Source organism: Taurulus bubalis, assembly GCF_910589615.1.
Source record: "Taurulus bubalis genome assembly, chromosome: 7".
Taxonomy (NCBI): Eukaryota; Metazoa; Chordata; class Actinopteri; order Perciformes; family Cottidae; genus Taurulus; species Taurulus bubalis.
The window spans coordinates 14,934,386-14,960,125 of NC_136595.1; the positions used below are offsets into that span (position 1 = coordinate 14,934,386).

At 38.6% G+C, this 25,740-nt stretch overlaps 2 protein-coding genes across 2 annotated transcripts in view; both read right to left on the minus strand.

Annotated features, from left to right (window-relative positions):
* Positions 1–6,885: 6,885 nt before the first annotated feature.
* r3hdm4 (R3H domain containing 4) lies at positions 6,886–11,617 on the minus strand (the record flags this gene model as incomplete). The annotated part of the gene is made up of 8 exons (XM_079220946.1): positions 11,490–11,617; positions 9,990–10,147; positions 9,654–9,775; positions 8,828–8,942; positions 8,653–8,738; positions 8,399–8,484; positions 7,523–7,578; positions 6,886–6,989 (listed from the first exon to the last, which is right to left on the minus strand). Exons 1-8 carry the CDS (start codon positions 11,525–11,527, stop codon positions 6,886–6,888), a joined length of 765 nt encoding a protein of 254 aa, XP_079077072.1. The 5' UTR covers positions 11,528–11,617.
* A 5,094-nt stretch (positions 11,618–16,711) lies between these two features.
* Positions 16,712–25,740, minus strand: part of abca7 (ATP-binding cassette, sub-family A (ABC1), member 7) — a gene marked incomplete at its 5' end in the record, with an annotated part of 30,182 nt that continues 21,153 nt past the window's right edge. Inside the window, 13 exons of the mRNA XM_079221428.1 lie at positions 16,712–18,676; positions 19,714–19,963; positions 20,525–20,617; positions 20,877–20,980; positions 21,314–21,448; positions 21,610–21,751; positions 22,535–22,641; positions 23,202–23,264; positions 23,549–23,675; positions 23,795–23,924; positions 24,128–24,251; positions 24,342–24,486; positions 24,967–25,082. Coding sequence (XP_079077554.1) covers positions 18,185–18,676; positions 19,714–19,963; positions 20,525–20,617; positions 20,877–20,980; positions 21,314–21,448; positions 21,610–21,751; positions 22,535–22,641; positions 23,202–23,264; positions 23,549–23,675; positions 23,795–23,924; positions 24,128–24,251; positions 24,342–24,486; positions 24,967–25,082 — 2,028 coding nt within the window. The 3' untranslated portion in view covers positions 16,712–18,184. The remainder of the gene's footprint in view (positions 18,677–19,713; positions 19,964–20,524; positions 20,618–20,876; positions 20,981–21,313; positions 21,449–21,609; positions 21,752–22,534; positions 22,642–23,201; positions 23,265–23,548; positions 23,676–23,794; positions 23,925–24,127; positions 24,252–24,341; positions 24,487–24,966; positions 25,083–25,740) is intronic.

Consider the following 25,740-nt stretch of genomic DNA (forward strand, 5'->3'; position numbering starts at 1 on the left):
CGAGACAAGTATGGTTGTATGTGTGACAGTGTTTCTGTGAAAGCATGACATCAAGTTTAACAGTTTAGTTTGACAGTAACGTTAAATACGACCAGCAATCTCCTGAAAATATCAAAAATACGTTTTTATTCTGACTGAATTCGGGAAAAGAAAACTCGGTGTGACCGCCAGAAAACCTTTAAATAAAACCAAACACCATTAGGTTCTATTACAAGAAATAGCACACGGTCGCTGTGTGATATATTGGAGGTGGGTCCATCTTTAACAATAATAAGGTACACTATTGATCAGGCGATTTGATAATGTTACATCGATTAAAAAGAGCTGCGTCCTGTATGTGACGAGTAAAACAGAGAGAAGCAGCAGAAGGAAGGAAGGCACGGAGACGACAAGCATTCACACGGCTGCAGAATAACGCAAATGAAAAAATAAAGAGAAATATAAACTTACCACGTCGGCTTCCGTTCGGGTTTTACACTCTTTGGAACCGGAAAAAAAAAACATTCCCCGTTTCCCCCGATTCTGAGTCCAGTCTCCCCCCGTCGGTTACGCACAGAGAAAAAAAGCACCAACAAGAGGAAGAGGAAAGGTGGTTCGTGTGTTTTTCAGCGACAAATAAAGTGTTTTCATGTGACTGCATGATAAACACGCATTCGGCTTTTGCGTGTAATTGTGTTTTCGGAGTTTTGAGAGTCGGGTGTGAGAGCCCGCAACGTTCAGTCAGACAGCCGGAGGGAGAGAGGCGTGGAGAGGCTCTCCGGTCTGCGCAGTCTGATCATTGGTTGACAAACAATAATCAGATGCAAATTCCTAACCTCTGAATCAGTCGGGGCCAGCCCCCCCATCGACACCCCACACCCCGGAGCAGGGGCTGTGGGTAAATGCCAGGGTGTGAACCATAACGTGGAGAAACGAGGTGGAGGCGCACCGCTCCAGGCTGACCAACACCTGTTTGTCCGGATTGTCTGCAGAAATGTGTGAAATAAGTGTCAAAAGATCATTAAGGCAGTAAGAATGAAAAGGAACAGTTTCACAATTTATCTGAGCTGAAATGATTAGTTGATAAGGATAAAACAATGGTACGCAACTATTTTCCTAACGGATTCATCCTGAATGGGAAAGTAATGTTGATGTGTGTAATGTAGAGAATGTGCATTAATCTGTACAATTTCCATTTTCTCAATTGTGAAGATTTTGGTTAGACAGCATTTTTTTCACTTTTTTTCTGACATTTTGACGCATTAATTGATTAAGCAACACAGTTATCTACAAGTCTATCGATAAGGAAACCATTCGTTATTTATAATTGTCTACGATGTAAATTATTGTCATGGAACTGGTGGTATAACTTGTGTATTGTGTTTACATTTTCTCTCAGTGTTGTTTTTTTGGTGACGGTCCCTTGGCGGAGAGCCCCTGTTCAGCACAACAGGGGACTGGATGGGAGAATGAATACTGTTTGGTATGAAAACTGTAGTCTTTGAAGTGAAGCACAACTCAGCTAATTGCATTAAATAAGCCTTTAGTATTGCAGACTTGTAACATTATGCTACAGTGTCATTTAATTTTCACGAAGCTTCACAACATGAACAAATGTATTCAACACATTTAATTAAAAACTGCTCAGAGAACCTATAGCAAGAAATACATATTCAGAACTGTCATACAACACACACTATACAATTGAATTAGCCATGTTCCCTCTTAATCAATGTAAGACACAAATACAAAATATATATGTTATAGTCAAAAATCAAAGTAAACAACGGGTCCATTCATTGACCATTAAAAAAAGAAAACCATTAACACAGTGAAATAACCTCACTGTGTTCACACGGTCTCTTCGCTCCTCATCAAACCAGCTGTTGACAGATTCTTAAAGTCACTGGCCACATCATCTCTCCATCTATTTCCAAAGCTGGTTTTATAGTTGGAGTGTTGACTGGTCGGTATAGCTGGTTGGAGCTGCTCGCTAAAATAAAGAGCTTGAGATATTTAAAACAGAAAAACGATCCTCCCACTGCTTCATCAGATGAAATGCGATCCAAGAGAGAAGTGTGTTGGGTTGCCCCTCCGCAGTGAGAAATCAAAATGAAACACACACGGGCCTGGGGTGACCTCACACTTATCAAAATATCAAATTAATCAAACACTGACTGATAGCCAACACAAAAATGCACCACTCTGATGTTGAGCATTAAAATAAGAAGAAAAGTAAGTTTTAAGTGACCAAACCAACGTGCAAAACATAAATTATTAAATATTACATAATTTGTACTACTTGTTGTACAAGTACAAGTAGTCTTCGTGTGACAGCGGTATTCTTACTATACTCACACACATCACTGCATTTTGAGTTTGTTTCCGCGTAAATACTGTTTGACTTTGTGTTTGGGCTGTATATTTAAAGAAGTCAGCCTTCTCTAAACAGGTCTCTTATCTGACACAACAAAGAGTATTGGATTCATTTGTGTTCTTGAAATGATCATAATTAATAAATACATATGATAATACATTTGAATGTTTCAGTTCATGAACCAATATCGAACCAAATCCCTCTGAATATTTTGTTGAACCTAAAACTTTAAAAATGTATTTCTTTAGGGTGTACACAAAATTAACACATCACAAAAAAGACTTAAAGGAGACAAATGATGCTTATCGCCAGGTTCATACTTGTATTTTAGTTTTCTACACAAACATGTTTACATGCTTTAATGTTCAAAATCTCTTTATTTGTCTCAGGCTGTCAGTCCGATACCTGAGTCCCCTCCTCCCTCTGTCATAGTGCATTTCAATGGGATTGTGTTGCTAGGCGACAGCTTGGGTCCATGTCTACTTCCTGTCGGCTGACTTCATTCACGTTCACTTACAACTGGAAATAAACTGAGACCCATTTTTAATTTCCGTTTAAAACTATGAAACGGTCTATATTTTGTACAGTTGTGATGTCACAAATTCAAAATGGGCCCTTTAAGAGATAATGAGTGGGTTCATTCTTAATTAGCAGTATCCGTCAGCCTACATGCTGTATGGCTGTTATTTCCATGTTGTTAGCTCCTCTTTGTTACAGCTGCTCCTCTTTGTCAACACAGTTTGTGTTTTCATCTGACATGACATTGTGCAGTTTTATGCCGACTGATGATTTGTCCACGGTTGAGCTGTTAGCTGTCATTTGTTTTGAGAAACTGATCCATCAAAGAGCAGATTTCTAAAAACTGACAAATGCTGCTAATTCTAATTCATTTAAACAGTCCTCATTCACTAAGTGTTTACTTTATCTTGTTCCCCGCCTGTAGAGTAATTATAAACAAAGCTGGTTCTTTGAAAAGCAATTTAAAAACTGTTAAAGCATTTCATTCATTTTTAAAACTATAAACGTGCGTGCAAATGTCCAATACTGTGCATTCAGGGATAACAAAGGAAGTTTAAAGTAGCACAAATGTGTACATAAATGGCCTCCTTGAGTAACAACAGGCCATTGGTAACCACAAGGTCCAGAACTAATGTTTCTACTCCACTACATTTCACAGGGAAATATTGTATTATATATAATAATATATATTATGATTAATCCACTAGAATCATTTGACAGCTTCAGTTACTTTACAAATTAAGATTTCTGCACACAAAATTATGAAAAGTTGAATGGAAATAATTTCTTGAGTTCGAGCTTTTCAAACATGGCAATTTGCTGCTTGTCCTTTTAATTAAACAAACAGAGAAAATGAAGCCAATAAAGTCCTATCCAAAATAGTTTAAATTGAGCTCCACCTCAAACCACTACAACAGCAAATATATATATATATATATATATATATATATATATATATATATATATATATATATATATATATATTAATATAGTAGTGACAGGGTAATTTGTTCTGCATTGAATAAGTTTACTTTAAATACTTTATGTACTTTTTCATGATTATACTTAGATTACTTTTACTCGCGTAACATTTTCAACAGGACTTGTGGTATTAGTACTTTTACTGAAGTAAAGTATTTGAATACTTCATCCACCATTGTTAATGCCACATATTTATTTGTACTAGTCCGCCATCTAGTGGAAGTCCACCACTCTATAAAGAAACCTTTTAGAAACTTTATATTTTAAATAGTTTGAGAGGATCACATGTTAACATACACTCAATCATTCTTAAAATAAAGCTCTCTGGTATAATTTCAGATTTTTATCTTAAATTCCTAAATTAACTTGTGTTACTGGTATATCCTTTATTATATTTTGTAGTGTGGTTATCACTTGATTGGAAGATTAAAAGTTGTAGACTAATGTTGCAGTTTAGCCTCATTGCAAAAAAGACCGTTTGCATTTGCTAACTTTTATAGTTTCATGTTTCTGAAGGTGCATGCACAGAATCAGTCTGCAGAAGATCATACTTCACATCTACACATATAATGATGTGCTTAGGAGCCAATACATGCATGAATGTAAAATGTAAAATTAATAAAAAATAAGAGAAAAAGGAAACATGGTCACACGGCAGCCTCAGTAATCTAATATTTGTGATGAAAAGTAACAAGTACATTCACAGAATGTCAATACAATCACATTAATCCCGTAGCAATTTAAATTGTAGAATAATAAAACACTCCAATATCACACTTTTACTTTTGACACTTCTGTACTTGAAAATCTGACATAGCTTTTAGCATTTTAAAGTGAAAATTACACAAAAGAGAAGACATATCTTAAACCCTTTAATAGATGCAGTGATCATTATAAATAGGTATAGTAGCACACACATTTAAGATATTTGTGTCTAGTGTATAAAGCTTTTAGACTATTTTATGCTTTTTTAAATTCAAATGTTGGCACAGGTCAATCATTCAAGTTACATTTTTTATAAAGCACAACTACGTACATGTATTTAAAAAGCCCGCCTGGAAGAAAGTCTACAGTACACAGAAAATGACACCATGTGAGATAAACGACATTCAGAGTGAGAAGTTGAGAGCCTGAGAAATTGGATTTCCACACAAAACAAACACAAACTTTGGTTGTTGACAAAATGTAGCAACAGGTCAAGTTGTGTTACACTGTCAGTGATAATACAAAAAGAAAATCTGGGTGAAGGTTGTTTTTTTTGGTTTCCCAAATCCAGTCAAGTAGAAATGTATGTACAGAAAATAAACATAGAAACTTGTATTCATAAGGCAGAAGTGCTGTTCCGGGTTGTACATGTTAATATTGAGTTGGAACATACCTGATCGTTGAAACTTAGCAAGTTTTTACCATCAAAACGTATTATTATTCTACCAATGCAACACATCTACTGCACATCCAGTATACCTTTAACACATACAACGATATGTAAAAAAGACACTTTCAATGATGAAGTTGTGTTTTGTGTGAACTGAGCGAGCACTGTGCATGTAGTAAGAAATACATGGATATATCTAAAAGTACAGGGCTATTAGCTGTTTTAAAGACAGTATAGTTCCTCATCTTGTGTTATTGACCATTACTGAAGCAACATTTACACCTCGGCTACACCTGTGCCGACCCTGGATCTGCTCGGTCTCAGAGCTGCCGTACAATCATGTACTTCAGCTTGTAAGTGGGCAAAAAGATCCAGTAGCTCCTGGATGGATACAGACAGTTTGGTTGGTTGAAATGTATCTTTCAAACGATGCAGGTGTAGACGAGGTGATACGACTGACAAAGCCAGCAGAGAACGATACACGGAGAGAAAACCCCCCAAGAAATTCTACTTTTAGGCGCTTTCTTGTCACACATATAACAGATATTACTTCCCAAGCACACCAGAAGTGGTTGTTTCACACCGTTGACGACAGACATTTACTTCTTTACCTACAATGATGAAATGTGTCTGTGCATATGTAGATATTATTAATATTCATGCTTCACACCTCACCACTTACACAAATCCTGCAGGCTATAGTCCTTCAGGCAGGAATGCATTTCCTGAAGCATTCTTCTGTCTTAGCACCTTTACAAAATGTCATTCATCATTAACAACACGAAGCTGAGAACTAGTTTAAACTACATTTTCCATTTTTTTTGGGATAATATTGTCTTTATTTATCGTTGTGACTTTGTGCTTCATTGAAATAAACATTAAATATGAGATTGTTATCTAGTTCTCACTAAACAGCAGGGTGGGGATGTTGCAGGAACAGACATAGCACAATGTCTTCAGGAATAAATACTAAAAAGTCATATTTAATGTTGTCTAAACTTAATGATATGTGCAATTATATCATATGCACCATAGAAAGGCACAGCGTGGATGAACTGGTTATTAACCTGTTTACACTAGTTGCCTAAACTTGTAGCTCATAAATTAATGCTGACATAATGCTTTCACGTTGCTCATGTTTTTGCATGAAATGGTATTCGCTTGTACCACATGCTCTTTATAGGGAATTCCACAAATCAGGTTGTGTTATTAATACATTCCCCATAATATTAGTATGAGTTAACTCAAAACCTGTTAAAGGGAATTCCCTTATAACCAAATTCAGTAAGGAAGCAGTATTAGAGCCACACGCTTCTATGATGCTGTGTTTAACATATTTGAGCTGAACGCTATCTGCAGCATACTGACATGCCAACAGTCAGCATGCTTACATGCTAATGTTTCACATCTAGTCTGTATGCCCGTGTTTACATACAGGGGGTCAATGAACTCTGACGTGTTTATGGATTAAATTAATGCAACATTTTCAACAGAAACCAGGCACCAACCAAAGAAAAAAGCTATTTTTCAGCTCTATTTTCTGAGCTTCTGAGCTTACCTCGACGACACAGACATAATTATCTACATTTCTCAGAGCTCCTGCCTGCAGCAGAGCTGTGCGGAGGAAACGGGGTAACATGGCATTGACTTTATTTCAGCTCATCTGCTCCAAGAAGGCTGACAACAGAAGTGTAGGAGGTAAAAACTCATCTTGCTTGTTCACCACTTCAGTCTGACGTGACCTGTTGCAATCCGAGCCTGAGGGTCCAAGCAACAAACAGACCTTTATTAGCCTCATGTGAGGAAAACGTTACGCTGGCTTTGTTCTTCCAGCACTGTGTAAACCAGTTTTTTTTTAAAACAGAGAAGTAGCTTTTATTTCTATTAAAAACATCTTGTTCAAAAGCTTTTATACTACCACATACTGTTGATGTGCTATGGTTATGTCTAAAAGCTTTTGATGCTTGATACAACTTAACTGATGTTTACGGCCCATCTTTCCCCTTTAAAGGTGCCAAAATGAGAAAAAATAAATAAAATCAAAATAACCCACCACAGATATTCAATGGTAACGACATAATACTGCCATAAAATGGAGAATAAATTCACCAAATCTCTCACTGTAAAAAAAATGTATTTAAGTGAATGCTCTGCAATGTAACCTATACACACAGATGGAAAAATCTGACTTTGACAAAATGTTGTCTTGTGTTCAAATAACAACCGGTCATTTTTAAGGTGGAAACGTGCTGACTAGTATAATGTATATGTCTATATGTGTTTCTACTCACTTGCAGAGACGAGGTCCATGTACTGGCAGACGGCATGAAGCAGCAGTCTCTCAAAGCTGATTCACAAACACAGACAGAGACGTGACTTTCCACTCCTCAGTGTTCTCCAACAACACATAAAAACAATCAACCAGTTTCCCAGCATGGATCAATAAAGCTAGTGTGTGTCTAATGCCAATTCTTTGCCACATCCTGTTTTTGTTTGTTGTGTTGTATTTCCTGCTTCTACAATGACTCCAACTCTTTGTGTGGATCATAAAGATTTCCTCTAATTTAATATAATCTAATTTTCCAGGTAAGGAAACATAATCAGGATCTGCCAGAGCTTTCAGTCGGTATTTGTCAGATGGCAGGGACATAAAAGTGTGTTAAAAAAAGGTTTACAACACTATGACACAGAATTATTTATTTTCTTTCATGTCACGTTTTTTAGTATACCAATAATTACTAATGACATAATTAACTACATAAATGAGATCTGGACCATGATAAGCACCATAAACTGGATATTTAAATAAACCGGTGAAAAATTAGGAGTTCAATAAATATTTTGGCTAGAATTGACATTATACCTTTATGACACTAACAGTAGTAACGTAGTAGTGTAGTGTTTTCAACAGATCAACGGTGCTGATGGAAACTCACACTTTAGTTTATAGGTTTATAATGTCTGGCAACAGCCCAAAATCAGATACAACGACATTTTATGACTAATATTACTGCAAGCAAGACAACATATTTAAGACTTCTGTCTATGTATATGGATTTTAAGACTTTTTAAGACTTTCTGTGAAAAAATGTTTATAGGAAATGTAATTAAAAGCTTTTTAGGACTTTAAGACCTGCAGACCTGAATATGGAAATAAATATTTCTACCTGCTGGCGAGGTTGGTTGTGTAAACGGAGTGAGGTTGAGCAATGAAATAGCGCAGCAGGTTTTCCTCAAGTACTTCCAGAGTTCCCTGTGAAGAGAAAAATAAAATAAAGTGTGTGGAAGCCAAAAGGTTCGACCTCCACCACAATCATGTGTCCTCAAGCTTGAGCCAAATACTGAATATCTTCCTTGCCGAGTCATGGTTTTGGTTCAACCTCTTTGTCATTTGCATAAACCTGGAAAAGATGACACTCACCATGGGGATTTGCTTCCGTCGAAGAGTCGCTCGAAGCCTGCGATCGATTCTCTGGAAGCAGTCCTGAGCAGTGAAGGCAAGATTTACTGTGAAGACATGAGTGACATTTAGACAAACAGACTCACTTCCACTTTACAGCCAGCTTACAGACAAGAACACAGACTGAGACACTGACCATTCCTCTCATCCTTGAGGGGCCTGTTGGTTTTCTTCTTGGCCTCCTCCTGCTCCAGCAGAGACAGCAGCTTCTCCTGCTCCTCACCGGAGCAATTCATGAAGTCATTCCATGGCTAAAAGAACAAGACGATGAGGAGTAAATATATAATGTACAAACTAATACTTGTTTTATAGGGTGCTTCTAGATTTGATCATCAATGTAAGACAAGCTCATAGTCTCTGGCATTTGTAAGAAGTTGAAAAGGTAAAACCTCCACCAAAACTCCAATTTCTTAAAACTTAAATAGCCTTCAGTGATTGGAAGAAAAAGAGTAAAGCCAAAACCAAGACAGACCTTGCGCTACTGTCGTAGTACTCTCGCAACAACCTTTCCAAGGTCTCTGTCTTGTCTTGCCTCAGGAATTTGATTGAAAACAAGTACTGCTGGGATATAGCCTGTGGATGGTCTGATTTTCTTTATGTTTTAAACATCGTTCTGTTCATAGAAAACAATGGAACGCTCCCACACATAAAACTCACCTCTGCAATGTCTCTTGATTATTGTATCAACTCATTTCTCATGGTACATGAAAGGTGAATCTTTATTTATTTTCTTGAGGTCAATTTGTGTCCGGCTTATGGTTTGCATGTTCCACATGTTATCTTCAGGGTGTCACGCAGTGTGGGACCACTGGTCTGGTCTTAGTCTTGACTCTGACAGGCCCTGCTTTGGTCTTGGTCATGACTCTGTCTCGGTTTAGGTGGTTTTGACTACAGCACTGCCTCAAACCACTTATGCTGTAGTAATGATCAGTACAGTTTAAGCCCAGCTGAAGTCCACTTACCTCGATGTAGTTTCCGTTGGTGCAGGCTTCAGTGAAGATGGAGGGGATCGCTGGGTTACTGCACACTTCCAGATCATCTTTGGTGCACTCATCCCTCTCGAGAAGATTAGCAAGAAAGCGTGCTGATGGAGATGGACAGTGTTAATATATGCAGAACATCATTGACAGATTTATTAATTTAAAGTTTGAATTCTTGAGACTTTTGTTGTACTATATTGGCATTTTGCGGTAAATGGAAATGCTTTTTTCCCCATTGTTGAACGCACACACAAGCTGGCACGACATTGTTCAGCCTGCAGTGGATAACTTATAGATCATCTTATAATAACAGCTTACTGTTCTCCTGTCGCCGGAGGCTCTTCTTGCCTTTGGCTCGAGGAATGAGGTCAGAGTTGCGGATGGCTTGGTTGATAAAGAACTGCTTCTTTTTGGTGGGAGACGCTCGCTTGGCTGGAGAGCTTGGCAGGGAGGAGCATTTACGCTCCTCTATGAGGCTGGAAAACAGAGGACAAGATGCCCATTTAGCCAATTAGGTCACACACAGTCTGAAGGGGAAGCAACAGCTCCACAGATCTTATTCATTTGTTCTGTCTCATGTTGTAGGGTTTGGTGTGCCCACTTTCTCAAACTGCTGCATACATTTCTTTAACTGATGATTACTTTACATTTCCTAAAATGTTTTTCACAACAAAAAGTGTACAATGTTGTAAAACTGTAATGGTGCAGCTGTGGGTTACACGTTTTGGTAGACAGAGCGATAGAGAAGAGCATGCTTTTCTCAGTCCACAAGATGTGGGAATCTACTTTAGTGAGACCACATTTTCAGCCTTTTGGACTGTCAATGTTCTTGATTTTTTAGTCTGAGAATGCTCTTTGAACTAGGCATTTTCTTGAGCATGCAGCATTGACGGTGCCTTGTCTCAAGTATGAGGTGGACATTGAAAATGTGTCTATGTCTCTTCGGCAGCAGCTGCCATGCAATACATCACAACATAATCGTATGTGTCTGTTTATCAAGGGAAAGGAGAACATGCCAAACAGTTACAGTGGCTGTAAAACAGTTGATAAGGGCCTTACGTAGGACAGTTCTCCTTTCGTGTCCTGGCCTGCTTCTGTTGCATCACTGCTGTATGTGTAAGTGGACGAGAGGAGGAAGCGCACCCATGCAGGAGCTTCAGATGTAGGTCAGTGGGTGTTGTGCAGAGGCGGTCCTGCACAACACCCACTCAGAACTCGGTTTTCTGCCCTTGAGTGGCCATTTTTAGCCTGCAGGTTGTTAGCAAAACAGCAATATAAGATGCAACCTCATCCTGAGTGAGGTTTCTTCACAAGGGGATATTGCACCATTTTCACATATGAACCCAGTGAACCAGACACTCAGCTTACCAGGGCTGTGGCATTAATAGATGTGTACACTATTTTTAGATATATCTCATCTGTAACTTGATCTTTACATGTTCGCGAGGATCTCTACGTAATCTGCACGAGACGTGTTGTATGAAGCGTTAGCAGCGTCTCTGTTAGAAACACTATGACCACTCAGGCTCTGACACAAACAACACGTCCAGTTAGCTCGTGAGCGTTAGCTGCCAGCTGTTAAAACAGGACAACAGAGACAGATCATTCAACTTGGCGGCCTGTTAACACCTGGATATTAACGTCAACCTAGGCAAGGCAAGTTTAACCTAATCAGCAAAGAGGTGTCAAATCTCTTTACAATATAAATCTGCTGCAGACGCGATGAAAACTAAATATGAAACTGGAATCGCAACGCAAGCTAACGCAAGCTAACGCCATGTAGCCCGCTAGCGTCGCACACTCGCGATGTCCACTCACATATAATCCTGCTCTTCATTCTTTGTCAAAACGACCATTTTTTCTTAAAGCAAAAACAAACGAGGGGAAAGTCGAGCTCTGAAGCTCAGTGAGGCTGGACCGAGAGCTGGGGTGAAACGCTGTGTTTGGTATGTGGAGAGCAGCTCCTCCTCGTCTCTGACACCGAGGAGCTGTGTCCTCCACACAAAGGAGGAGGAGGAGGTCCCACTCTGTCTCGATGCAGGTACCTTTTGTAAGGCCTTTAAACGTGTCATCACGTCAGGAAATTATTTTTGTTTTACTTCTATTTAACAATTTTTTTTAGGACATTTGTATCTAGAACAGTCATAGTGTCATAGTAGAGTGACAAGTTTCAGTTTTTTAATCAATTGTCATTGTCACAAATATTTATTAGTGCATCTTTTAAATTAATCAAACACAAACTGCAGAGGAAGTTGATTTTTGTTTTGCAATTGAGAGTATTATTTTTATATACACAAACTGTATTTGTGGACTTGTTGATAGCCTTCAAAAACATATATTGGTCCTACTAATAACCATTTGTGTAAATTCAACATACAGATACAAACGTGCATGACTGGAGTGTGGTCCAAGTCTTCTTTTTCTTTTTAAATACAGCCACTGTCACCTCCACCATCTTTATAATGCATCATCTTTGACTGGTTTCAGCTCAACCATAATCCATCCTTTGATATAATCTGAAATAACAATGACTTTCCTCCCCCTATTCATTAAATGCTGACCGGAGCTTGTGTGCATGTTACCATAACAGCCACTTTAATAGGCCTGCCACATAGACATCTAATTGTTCTGAACTTTATTTTCCCTGCTGCTGGAGAGAAAAAGGAGCCCTTCAGTTTGTTAAAAACATTTTTTTAATCATAACCTTTTTTTGAGATGTTTGGACAATTTCAAAGAAGATTCTCATAGGCGTTTATATACACATTTTGGAATGAAGAAAGAGAAGAAGACGAGGACAATTGAACTAGAAAAACCTGATTCAGACACTTTGATGATCGTGGGTGAAGTGAAGAAATCCATTCCCAAGATGAGAACTGTAAAGTCAATGGAGAAGATTACATTTTCCACATTCACCTCAGCCAACGTTACCACATGCGAGACATCAGGAAATAAAATGAAGCTTTGTGTCAATCTAATGCCTGTTCTGGCTGCAGCCAAAGAGCCTGATGAGGACGAGGAGGACGAGCAGGGGAAAGAAACCCGCCACAAAAATGGCCCATATGTTGCTAATTCAGTGGAACAAACACTTGATTCTCTCATAGGATTACATTCTGCACCAAGTCCTCGGTTTGTGCTGCCACCTTTAACTCAATCAGCTCCTGAGTCTTGTGCCTGTCAGAAGAGGTACCACACACCTCTACCTCCCATCAGGACCATCTCTTCAAACTCTACTATAAAAGGATGCGGAGGCGACGGGTTAGTACCAGAAAACAGGCCCTGGAGAGACAATCCTCTGTTCTCTCAAAGTGTGAGTAAATTAGTATGATTTTTTTCTTTATTGTTAAAGACTGATTATATAAGTCCTTCAAATCCTGAGATTGAAACAGAGCTCTGCTCATACGAAAGTGGCTCATTTTTAGTTAAAAGGACATTAAGGAAGTTAGAATGAATAATACCTTAACTGGAAGGATTTGCATCCTCATGAACTGGTTTGGCACAGTGACCTGCGATTGAGAGGAAATGATTGAGTTACAAGGAAGAACACATTAGCCAAGTAGAGTACAAATCATCAAGGCTTTGGGCCAGGGGTGCCCAATACGTCGATCGCGATCTACCAGTCGATCGCGGAGGTAGTGCGGGTAGATCGCATGCCATTTAAAAAATAATAATAATTCAAAAATTTTAAAAAAACTTTAGCGACAAAACCCAGCTCCCAGTGTGCAAATTAATGTCAATAACTACGGAAGCTGCGCCCGCAATGGTTGGCCGCTTGAATGGATGTATTGCCAAGTACAGGGAGATGCTTTCCCCGACTTCCTTAATTACCACTGCATAATACACCAACAAGCATTATGCTACAACGCTAAACATGAAAGAGATCACGGCTGTGGCAACAAAGATCGTCTAATCGAGCGAGAGCTCTTCAAAGACGGATGTTCTGTGCGCATCTGGAGAAGGACTGCAGCCACTCTGACTTCCTGCTGCACACTGATGTGAGATGGCTTATAGAGCTCTGTCCGGAGATACAGGAGTTTCTCCATGTTGTTAAACATGCAGAATACAACCAACTAAGAGCATGTCAATATGCTCACGTTTCTGAATTACAATTTAAAACGTGTGTAAATTGTGTGTTCCCCTGAAGGAGGGAGCAGCAAGACGTGGGACTGTAATAAGTCATTTTGATTTACTTTTAAACCCTTGCGCTTTAATTATCGGGTAGGATGGACAATTTTTTTAAACTTTTGGACTTTGAATGGCACTTGCAGCCCAGTTATTCTTTAGTTATTTTGCACTTTCAGAGGCTTGATTGCTATGTTGAGTTACCTTTAAAGCTTTATTTGTACTTTTTCTTTACTTTTAAAGCATATTTGCACTTTAATTTGTATTACTATTTAATTTATTTGTTATGATGATGTTCTGATGTTCAGATCTTGTTACTCAAATACATTTGAAGTTCAAATTCCAACATTTTGAGTTACTATTCTTAATTTGCTATGGGAAATAGTCATTAGTCGTTTATGAAAATAATCGTTAGTTGCAGCCCTAGAGTCAGCCTTTTCCCACATGAAAAAGATTAAGTCCAAACACCGTTCCACCATGACTGATGACCATTTGGTCTGCCTGACGCTGACTACCAGCAGCTACTGTCCGGACTATGCAACCCTGCTGGTTCCATGCAGTGAAGTCATCAGAGTAAAATGTAATGACCAAAAATGTACAGAATTGTATTGTGTCATGCAGTTATGCAAGGTACGCCAATACTGTAAATATAAAGTATACTCTGTATATTTATACATTAATAATGCTTTATATATATATTATAAGCATTATTAATGTAGGTAGATCTTTTTGACTTGGTCATTTTAAAAGTAGCTCGTGAGCCAAAAAAGTGTGGGCACCCCTGCTTTGGGCAATGAAAAGAGTTTTTAAAGTTAGAAACTGCAGCACCTTAAGTTGTAATTTGTTCATTGAGTTAAAACAGAAGCTAAAAATATCAAAGTCTTTAACATGTTTTACTCTTTAAATAATAAAGGATGCAAATTATCGTATGCCTCATTATTTGCAAATTACTGCAAAGCTGATAAGGCCCTCAAGCTTGAAACACTTCAATGGTAAATACCTGTAAAGGAAGCATAACAGGTTTGCTTGAGTCTCTTGTCATGTTTCAGATGTCTGTGTGCTGTTAGAAGCTCCACCAAAGACTTCTCACATGATTTGATTTCAACAACAGTTTGAGGCCCCAACAAAGGTATAATCATCCAGTATTTCACAAAAGAAATCAAAGATTGGAGAACTGTGTTAAGGTTGCAACAGCTGCAACAGTAAAATGCTACTTACACATTGATAAATACATAAAAAAAAATCAGTCACAGTGGACATTTATTCTGCAGAACGAGTATTTTTACTTTTGATACTTGAAGTACATTTTATTAATACCTAAGTTGTAATGGAGTCATTTCACATTATGGTATTAATACTATACAGTAATAGTTCCGAGTACTTCTTACACCACAAATATAAAAAACGCACAGACTGAAACAGAATAGGAAAATGAAATATATGTTCCCCCTTCCAAACTAAAGTGTCTCACACTAAAATCTGTCTGATCTCCTCTTGGTCTCCGAGCAGAGGTCTTCCGAGTTTTGTCTTCCTGACATCTCCTTGTCCAGTCTGGACGCTCTGCTGCGGACGGTCACACAGAAACTGGGGAGGAAGAGGAGAGGTGGTGATGAAGTGCCGTGCAGACGTGTCCAGTCTGATTGTCTCCTCGTGGCTGTTAGTGGACAACGCTTGAGAGAGAAGAGCGACATGTATGTTTGGTCGTTTTCAGTCAAATATTTCAGGATGTTATTTACTGTACCGAAGTTAAAGTATGAAAGGGGAATATAGAAAGTACATTATCAGGCTTACAGTATTTTAAAATCGTCCCCTGTGGATGTGGGTTCCTGTCAGGCCAGCTATTGGGGAACAGACTGTTAAATCTGGAAGGATTTTATTTGCACATTTTATATATTTCTTAATAACAAAAAATTACAATGTCCTCTTCACAAATGCTGTAGTTGTATTTGTATTCTTCAAATACAGAGATCCCGTGTGTGTCTTCATCATTTGAATCCATTGTGGGAATGGCGGACTCCGCCCCTTACATCAGAAGTTATTATATAGAGAGGTGACTAATAATTGTAAACACATTTAATGGTTTTCAAACAAAGCCATACTTATTAAGTGTCAAAATTGGGTTTGAGATGATGAAAATCTTGAAGATTATAAGAAATTTATCTGAAAGAGCAACAGATACACATTTCAGTGACTCATGGTGGTTTGAATACAGTTTCTACCAAGACCCTCCTTTAAAGTTGTGAAAATGCACTAATAGCCGAATCCAGAGTTATTTTCCTTCCTCTGGTCAAGTGAATGAGCCCGAGAACGAGACTAAACAGAGGGCTGGGAGGCAGGGTTAGAAGAAATGCTAGTGTGGCTTCCTTATAGGCCGTATAATGCAAAGGATTGGCAGAAGATCCTGGTAATAATCCTGGTGTAATTATACTCATTTTATACTCAAGTCAAACTTTTCTTGCTTCATACAATACTGAGCAACTTTCATAGGAATGAATGGGGTGCCGACTCCCTATCTCTTTATACATCCATGGTTTCTACCGTGGCAAAAATATATATTTTTTGTAGGTGGTTTTAAACATGTAAATCTAGAAGTTTATCTATCTGAATGACATTAGATAAATGACTTCAGTGTACAGAAAACCATCCAGTAAATTGCATTTCTGACTCTTCTCTTTGAACAGTGAAGCGGTAACAGAAACACCTGCGGGTGAATGCAGAGTAAACAGACAGAGGATCATCCCTTCACTTTTATCTGCACCAAAACCAATGCTTATCCTCACGATGACGAAGAAGAACCTCCTGACGTCCAACATGCTGCAGTGATTCATCAAAAACAATAAACTACACGGACAACATACTTCATGTTATGTTTCTTTAAATAATACATATACAGACATAGTTTTATTTTCCTTCAAGACAAAACATTCAGAACAGACATAAACCCGTTTTTCTTTTTCTATGGTAGCATATCTTCAGTATACAATGTACATCTTATAGTAGATGCAGAGATAGATTTATGTTCAAGTAGAACTTTTCAAGCATAATACCTCAAAAGTACATTTAGTAGTACAGACTTTCATTCCAAAATGACACATCAGTCATGTTATCTATCTTAATGTATTAATTAGTTCTGCATCATTTCCACTTTTATAATACATTTCATCTTTTAAATATTATATATTTTATTGTAACAGTTTGCATTTTGGAATGAATCCCCTCTGATTGTATACTCTCTTCTGATACTTTGTTTGTCTCGTGCCTATTATTAATATTATAACAATCTTTTGAGTATGTAACAGTGCATTGCAGTGCAGTAACAACCTGCTTTGAACATTCACTCAGCGGTGTAATTCTTCTGATAGAAAAAACAAAAGGAAATACAGTTTCAAATGATAAAAAAAACCCCACCAATAACCAAAGGCAATGTTGTTGCGTTTGGTGTTTGCTGCTCAGACTAAATGGAACAATTAATTAGTGGATCGATCATTATTTCTTTGATTTAATTTGGAGGCCTGTAGTTTGGCATTATGTAGAATAATTTGTCGTGACACTATGCAGCTAAAACTGTGTAGAGTCACCTGTGTGTCCAGACTTTTAAAATTGTTTCATATTGAGAAAATATTTCAATATTTCATATCTTCAATATGTCCAGAACTTTCTCAGATCTGTACAGGACGTTTGTCAGATTATTCTACTTTTTTTTTCTACATCCATTTTGATAGGGACATTGTTACCCAATCCCACAAGATACATAAAAACAAAACATCTCTGATGGATGAAAGACAATATTAATTCTTGATTTATAAAAGAATATCACTCGTAAAGTTCATCATTAAATGTAGGTATTTCACAATGAATTTACAGTAATAATCCTCTCCATATATTGAGAAACAATCCCTCAAATGCTTTGGGATACATAAAATCATCTGAATTATTACATGTCACACATGTACACCAGTGACTGTTTGAGTGTTTGCAACATTTTCTTTTTTTAAAGTGCTTTCTGCAAAATAAAGATGAGATAGTGAGAGGTCCAATGATTGAGCCCTGAGGAACGCCACCCCTTGTTTTTACATTGAGCCTTGCATAATATTCTTTTATAACTCAAATATCTTTGGACTGATGAGATCGATACAGAAAGAGAAGACACAGTGCACGATTTATGAACCCAAATAAAGGGTATAGAGCTGCAGATATGTTAACGAGTGAACAAGGCACCAAAGCCATTTTAGAAAGTACTCACCTTTCTTTCTTCAGAGGAGGCCATGTTGCATATTGAGGTCGCTGCCAGCATTGTAAAACACTCAAAGGAACATACAGCGAGTAATAAAAAGCTTTTGACTGTAGTGGGTCCTTTGAACCCACATCCTCTGCTCGTGATGCACCAGTCCACTTCATAGTGCACTGTCCTGTGTGTTGCTGTCGACTATAAAGAGTGCTGAAGGATTTTTACTGGAGCTCCCTGCTCTGTGTTTGGAGCCACTGGATTTACTGGAATCTTCTTCCTGAGCTCCAACGTTACTGCTGTCTGATCCACCGCTGCCACTCCGGCCTCTCCTCTGAGCCTTCTCCTCTCGCTGAGGCATTCTGGTCATTGCCGTGCTGTTGCTTTTCTCTCCGTTAGCTTTGCCTTCTTTAGATTTGACCTTGCCAGCTTTTGGCTTTTTTGATTTACCCTCTTTTGGTTTGCTGTCACATGATTTGTCATGTTGCTGTCGAGTATTGCTTGGCTGAGGGGGTGTGATTGGCGGCTGTGGTTGGATGGTGGGAGTGCTAATATTGGAGTGCAGTGTAGTGAGGTTGGTCTGTACTGTTCTGTCGTTGCTGATGACCACATCTGTGAGGACGTCGTCATCTGTCTGCTCTTTGGCAAAGTTGACAAATACCTACAAAAATAAATCTGCTTTAGTGTCACATTAAATAAGTCTTTAATTAAGTTAAATGAGCTTGGTTAACTATCAGGCTAATGACACTCAGCTATCCATCACATTATTGTTGTTATGTGCTATTAGCATGCATGCTAACTAAATGGAGACTAGATTTCCTCCATATTCTCTCATTACAGCTGTAGAATGATAACGATCACACATTTGGGAAGAAAACTGCTGCTCTAGACATAACAATGTGTCTGGATCACTTAAATAACACCATACTTATACTTTTTCAATTTAATAGAATTTGGCAGCTCCTTATTAAGTGCCATGCTCAGGGTCTGAAATTAGGTATGTTTTATTGTTTCCGCCACTCAGAACTGTTATCTGCCACTTTTGAAATCTAAGCACTAAATTAAGGAATAACATTTAGATAATTTACAGATTATTTAATGAAAATAATTTGTTAATTCAGGGACGAAGATTGTCCTTTTTGCCACAATCGTCAACAGCTGTCTGATCTACAGCTCAGCTTTCTAAACATGAGGTGTGTTTTCCTGTCCATCGAAGGGGCGAATGACCTGACAACTTTACCTGCCACTGAAAACATTAGCATTTTACGGGTTGCAGGTGCTAATTTCAGACCCTCATCTTGCAACTTGAAATCAAAAGATAGCCTACATTTTACAACTTTGTAATATTTCATGGTAGCATAAAAATGTGAAAGAACATGAGTGAGTGATGATATACTATATATTTAGGTCGGTTAGGGTGGGATTTTCTTTATTGTGCATGGCCCTTTTCTCCTTTTTGTATTAGTTGTTAACTTTACAAATGCTTGTTAAACATTACAATTCTTGCCTTTTCCTCCATCCCTCTAACAATAGCCAGAGAGCAAAGCCTGGTGGGAAATAGCCTCAATGTTGCCTCAATTAAGGTTAAGGATTTTTAACTCAATGCTCTATTTATTCTATTTACAGAAGATCCCATGTTAGGACCATTACACCATGTGAATGACTCTCATGCCAGTTGCGTCATTTATTCATCCTCACCTGGTCCAGGGTGGTCTGTGAAACAGAGAAGTCAATGATGCCCAGCTCCTCGTAGTTGTTGGCCAGCACATCGAAGACACGAGCCAGGCAGCAGGCGTGTGAGGGCAGCTGGTACTGCAGCACGCTCTGGTGGCGCTCTTTCAGCTCGATGCTGGGAAAAGAGCTCTTCATATGAGCGGTGATAGGACACAAGTCCAGGTTGGATTTAGTGTCCATCAAGCGGAGGATGATAGTGTAGCCGTCGCCAAACCTGGAAGATGAAGGACGAAACAATAGTTAAGACCTTTTATGTACTTTTACAGTTAAGTGTAATTTGATTTAAAGCAGCTTTTAAAACAAGAATATGGAACAACACATAAAGAAAAAGTTTCACTCACAAGGGTCTACACAATTATAACATGTATCTATTTACAGTAGATCAACAGACTGGATACATGAGAGATTATACCCATAACCAGACACTATGAAGCTGCTTAGTGAATTACTTTAACGTTGCTGCTATCATGTTCACATTTTCTGACTGCATTGGTCTTAAGTGAGACGCATGATATGTGTTGTCCCTGAGTAGAATAATGTGCATGCATACTGTGTGCAGCTTACACTGGGGCTAATAAACCTACATACAAAATATTCTTGTAATATACAGTATAATTAAAAAAAACTGCAATGCTGAAATTCTCTTTGTAAGTACTTTGCATTTGACAGTTAAATGTAAGTCACTGTACGATGGTCCATTTCAGGAGTATTTGGCATATGAAAAAATCCAATAGAACAGAATAATGTATCCAATTTCATATTGCAGTGTGCTTACCTGTTCTTCAGGTGTTGTACAGATCCGAGACACTGGAATCTGCCGTTCACCATGATGGCCATTCTCGTGCAGAGCGCCTCACATTCCTCCATACTGACCGTACAGACACGTGATGAATCCATTAACACATATTATACACTACATAATTCACATCTTGAGGAAATTCTTAGCCATAAATACAGAATTGACGGAGCAGTGGAAGATTATTGACAGGGTTTTGTGTTTACTTAGTGCTCCATTGAAGGAACAGGAAGTTGTGGGTCATCCTGCTAATGTGTCTTTAGCCATTACAGCCATATATCTCCATTTAATTACTATATGAAAGAATAAATTAGTGTACATCTCCTCTTACCTGTGGGAGGTGAGAACCACAGCTCTTCCTTCCTTGGTGACGCTGAGGATACAGTTCCACAGAAACCTTTTGGCTTTGGGGTCCATGCCAGTGGTGGGCTCATCCTAACAAGAGTTCAATCAATCAAAGCATCATGGAAACAACAGTAAGTCAAAACACTAATACAGTTTAGCAACACATTTTAAGAAAGATTTGAAAAACAGATATTATACTGTAGTGGCACCAACAATTAAGTTACTGAACCACATCATCTCGGAAAAAGCATTCATGTATGTAATGTCAGGGTTGCAATATGTAGTATTATAATACTACATATTATAATGTGTGTTTTTGATATTTAATGTAAATTCATTCATGTTTTTTCACGTTTTCAAAGGTGATATTAGGTTGATCCTCTGTGTTGATCTCAGTGGTTGGTGAACAAGTTTGTTTCTCACTAGGAATATAACAGGCGGAGCCCCGATGAGGGAGATGGCAGTGGAGAGTTTTCTTTTGTTGCCTCCGCTGTAGCCTCCAGCCTCCCGCTCAGCATACTGGGTCAGTCCCAGCTTCTTCAAACCCCACTGCGCCACCTACATGATATCATAGAAGGTACATCACTTTAATCCAGCACAGTGCAGCTCAACATACCTTTCACTCCACTTCCATTCTGTCACAGTGTCTCACAATTTCAGAAATCACATGACTCAATGTCTTCAGTTCAGTTTTGAGGTGAACTGCTCCTTTATGTTACCTTGGTGACAGACTCCTCTGGCACTCCCCGCAGGCGGGCATACAGCTCCAGATGTTCCCGACCCGTCAGCAGGTCGCTGATGGCGTCAAACTGTGGACAGTAACCCATCAGCTGGTGGACTCGCTCCATCTCCGTCAGCACACTGAGAACCACAGAAACACTTTCACAGTACTACCAATACTAATACTACGGCTATTAGTAGTACTCCTGCCATATCTGTTGCTATTACTACTAGGATTACTAGTAGGGACTACTACTATTGCTCACCTATTTCTGATGTTACTATGTTTCTTGGTACTTCTACTTAAGTACTAATACGGCAAATGTAAATGGTACACCTGCAAAGTACTTTATCTACTCTCACTACTAGGACTTCTGATTATTCTACTACTATGACCACCAGTACGACCACTACTCCTGCTACTACTCCTCCTACTACTACTACTGCAGCAACTAATGATACTACTGCGAACATTAAACTACTGCTAATATTATTGTTATTTTTACTACTACCAGTATTACTGCTCCTGCCATTACTAGACATGCAATAATAAAAACTACAAGTACTTCTACTAGTGCTGCTAATAGTTCCCCCCAGAACTGGCCCTCTTTCTTCTAATTTACTACTGCTACTGCTACTACAACAGTTATGATATCAACTTCGGCTCTTGTATCTTATTATAAAATGTAGGTAAGTTGAATATAATAGTTCAAACTGAGTAAATATTTGCTGAAAACGAAATATTTTTGAATGTGTTAAATGTGCTCATTAATGAAATAAATGCACAGTGTTTCCATATTTGCCACAACATTTCATACGGGTTTATTCAGCTTCACATACATATTTATGTCCTCTTATATCCAGGACACATTCACTTAGTAGGACAAGGCTTTTGTAAAGGTTGGTGGTGCGGAGAGTTTGTACCTATGCTGATTAATGAAAGCCTCTCCGCAGGTGATGTCCGTGTCTCCGGTCAGCATGCGGAAGGTGGAGGTCTTCCCTGCTCCGTTCACCCCCAGCAGGCCAAAACACTAGAGGAAACAAACACAACATCAAGTTACAAACATATCTACACGTGCAGCAGCTGTAGTGAGCAGCTGGGAACATTGAATCGATGTGAACTTTTTTATTCCAAAATTAGCTGAAATATAAAAGATGTTTCACTCTACAGTAGCAGCAGCAGAAACTACTGTAGTTCAAGTACCAGTAATAGCTGCAGTTGTATCTGTAAAAGCAGCTGTAGCGGAAGTATATTTCTGGCTGTAGGATAAGAAGCAGCAATATTTGTCGTAGAAGCAGCAGTAGTATTTTTTAGAAGCAGCAGTACCAGTCGTGGAAGTATTATTAGCAGTTACAATTATAAAAACAGCAGCAGGAGCAGCAATATTAACACTAGTAACAGTAATTTCAGCAGCAGCAGTGATAAAATAATTGGCAATATCCAAAATCCCTCTTATGGGGCATACTGATTGTATCTACAGCAGATATACAAGTTTGACAAACAGTGCTGATTAGAACAAAAGTCAGACAATGTGTGCGTTTTCATTGTAATATTATGTAAATAGTGCTTCTTTTGGTGTATATCACTCACCTCTCCACGAGGAATCCCAAGGCAGAGACGATCCACTGCTGGCTTCCTGCCTGATTTATAAACCTGCAAAACAAAAAGTCCTTTGTTTTACCATCAACCAGAAATGTACTACAATTCTGTCTCAGCAAGAAATTTGCCAGTCTAGGATGACAAAAATGTTGCATGATGGCAGACAAAAATATACAAATGCAGCTCTTCCAAACATGACTTGAACTAGTAGTTTGAATGTTTTCTATGGGTTATGCTTCATGTCAACTGAGTGCAAACATTTGCTGTGATTCAGCCACAGGACTGTTAACAACGTAAACAGTTTAAGTTGTACTTTTTAGGCCGAATTGTGGTTGTACCTTGCTCAGGTCTATCATGGAGAGGATGTCTGATTGGGCTTTGCCACTTTTGACCCTCTCTCTCTCCCTGTTGACGTCCTCATCCTCTGCACCAAGCGGAGGCATCTCAGGTTCGGCCCACCACGACCTGAACGGGGCGGTACAAGATCACGCTGTATCATTTTGGTACAGATGCTGCAGATCGTATTCCAAACAAAAGATCTGTCTGCATTTCATTAAAATATTGAAGGATTGTTTTAAACTTACCCAAGGCGAATGAAGAACTTGTACTGTAGCAGTATGGTGAAGATGAAGAAGATAATACCTTCAGCTGCCATCGCGAACAGGTTCTTCCCTACAGTGTCCCACTGAAGAGGGTTCAGTGTTTGCTTCGTGCCTGGAGGAGGAGAACCACAGGCAAATACAATCTTTACATATATTTATTTTTATAGATCGTACATCCTGTGTGTTTGCTGCAGTCCAACAAGTAGTTCAAGTTAAAAGTATGCAGACAACAATTGCCCACAGGATGATAATGTTTTGGGTTAAAATAATTATCACCATATAAATATATATACATATATGTACGTATACAGGTACCCAGTCTCTGGAAAGCGTCTGCCATGGCCTGGTTTTTGGCCATGTCGATGAGTCCTCGTCCCAGGCAGAAATGAGGGAAGATGAGAAACACCTTCTTCAGGATCCTGTTCACCTCGTTCAGATGCTAAGAAGAAAAAAAAAAAAAATCACATAAATTGCATTAAATCTTCTTCTTTTTTGTCACATTTCCCGTGCAGACTGGTGCGCTTTGTACCTCGTCAACAAACAGCTCCAGGACAAAGGTGGCAATGCTGCCGTTGATTCCGATGAAGAGGTTGATGGAGGTCAGGACTACATAGGCTGTGCTTGGGACTGAGAACAAAAAGGACGCTGGGTACATCAGAGGGGTGATGGACCACCTAAAAAGGACGATGAGGTTATTCAATACAGAGTCATTACTTTTGCCACAGACTATGATCCAACTAGGAAAATAGAGACATTGTTTACAGAGAGACGATTGTTTATCATAAAAGTAAATGAAGTTTATATGGAAACAATTCAAACCTGTATTTTTTGGCATGGGGGTTTATTTCATTCCATATTAGAAATAATCCTGTGACTAATGATACAATTTAAAGATCACTGCTCTAAACGTGTTGGCCTTTGTAAACGATGACGAAAGGAAAAAGGTAAAAATCCAGATTGAAGCACATGATGTCTCAAGTACTCATGATGTTCTCGATAGCAATTAAGTTCAACATGCTGGAAACAGTTTATCCTTTAGCACGGAAACCCACACGAGTCACTCTGATCATTCAGTCCAGGTAAATTTGATAATGTATGGTTTTAGAAGTGTAGCAGCGAGGACAGAAGTCAGTGTAGTCTGAGCCTGAACGCACCCGTAGAGCAGGAGAAGCAGGACGAGAGCAGGCAGGTTGGACTCTGAGACGTACGACTGCTGCTGGAAGCAGATGAAGATCAGCACCACCATGGAGGCTGGGACTGTGTAGTTCAACTGACAAGATGACAAGATGACATTTTAGAAAAAGAGGAAGTCTTTGTCAATATTATTTTCCGTTGAGAATCATCTATAGCACATTATTGACTGGAGAATTAAGGGGAGCATTACCGTGCATGAAAGTCCTGACAGAGTTTAGGTTAAGGTTTTAAGCCCAAAACAGTCAGGAGAAAATGCAATGGGACAAGATGATGTCAAATTTTGTTGCAACAAAACAAGTTGAACCAGGTTAAACTTTTTAGACGGAGCATTTCAATGTATTTCTGCTGTAGAAATACAGCCACATCATTGAGATGAATTAGGTGGCATTTTTTCATGCAATGCTGTTGTGTATACAAACACAGCCTTAGCTTTTGTACAAGGTTGATAAGGTACAAAGCATAATTTAAATTGTGTACAGAATTAAATGTAAGTATATTAGATTACTTTTGCAGATTTGTATTACTTGTATTTTGAGAGTGAAACTATATTATCTGAATACAATGTAGGTGGAAAGATCTGTGGAAGAAGCAACTCTCTGTAAACCTCAACTGGCAAACTGTACAACATCACTGAAACAATTCATCTATTCCAGTGAGTGTTGACCTCTGCAATGCATGTAGTATTATATCTCTAAAGAGATATCACTTTTTTTTTCATCCCACCAAATAAGATA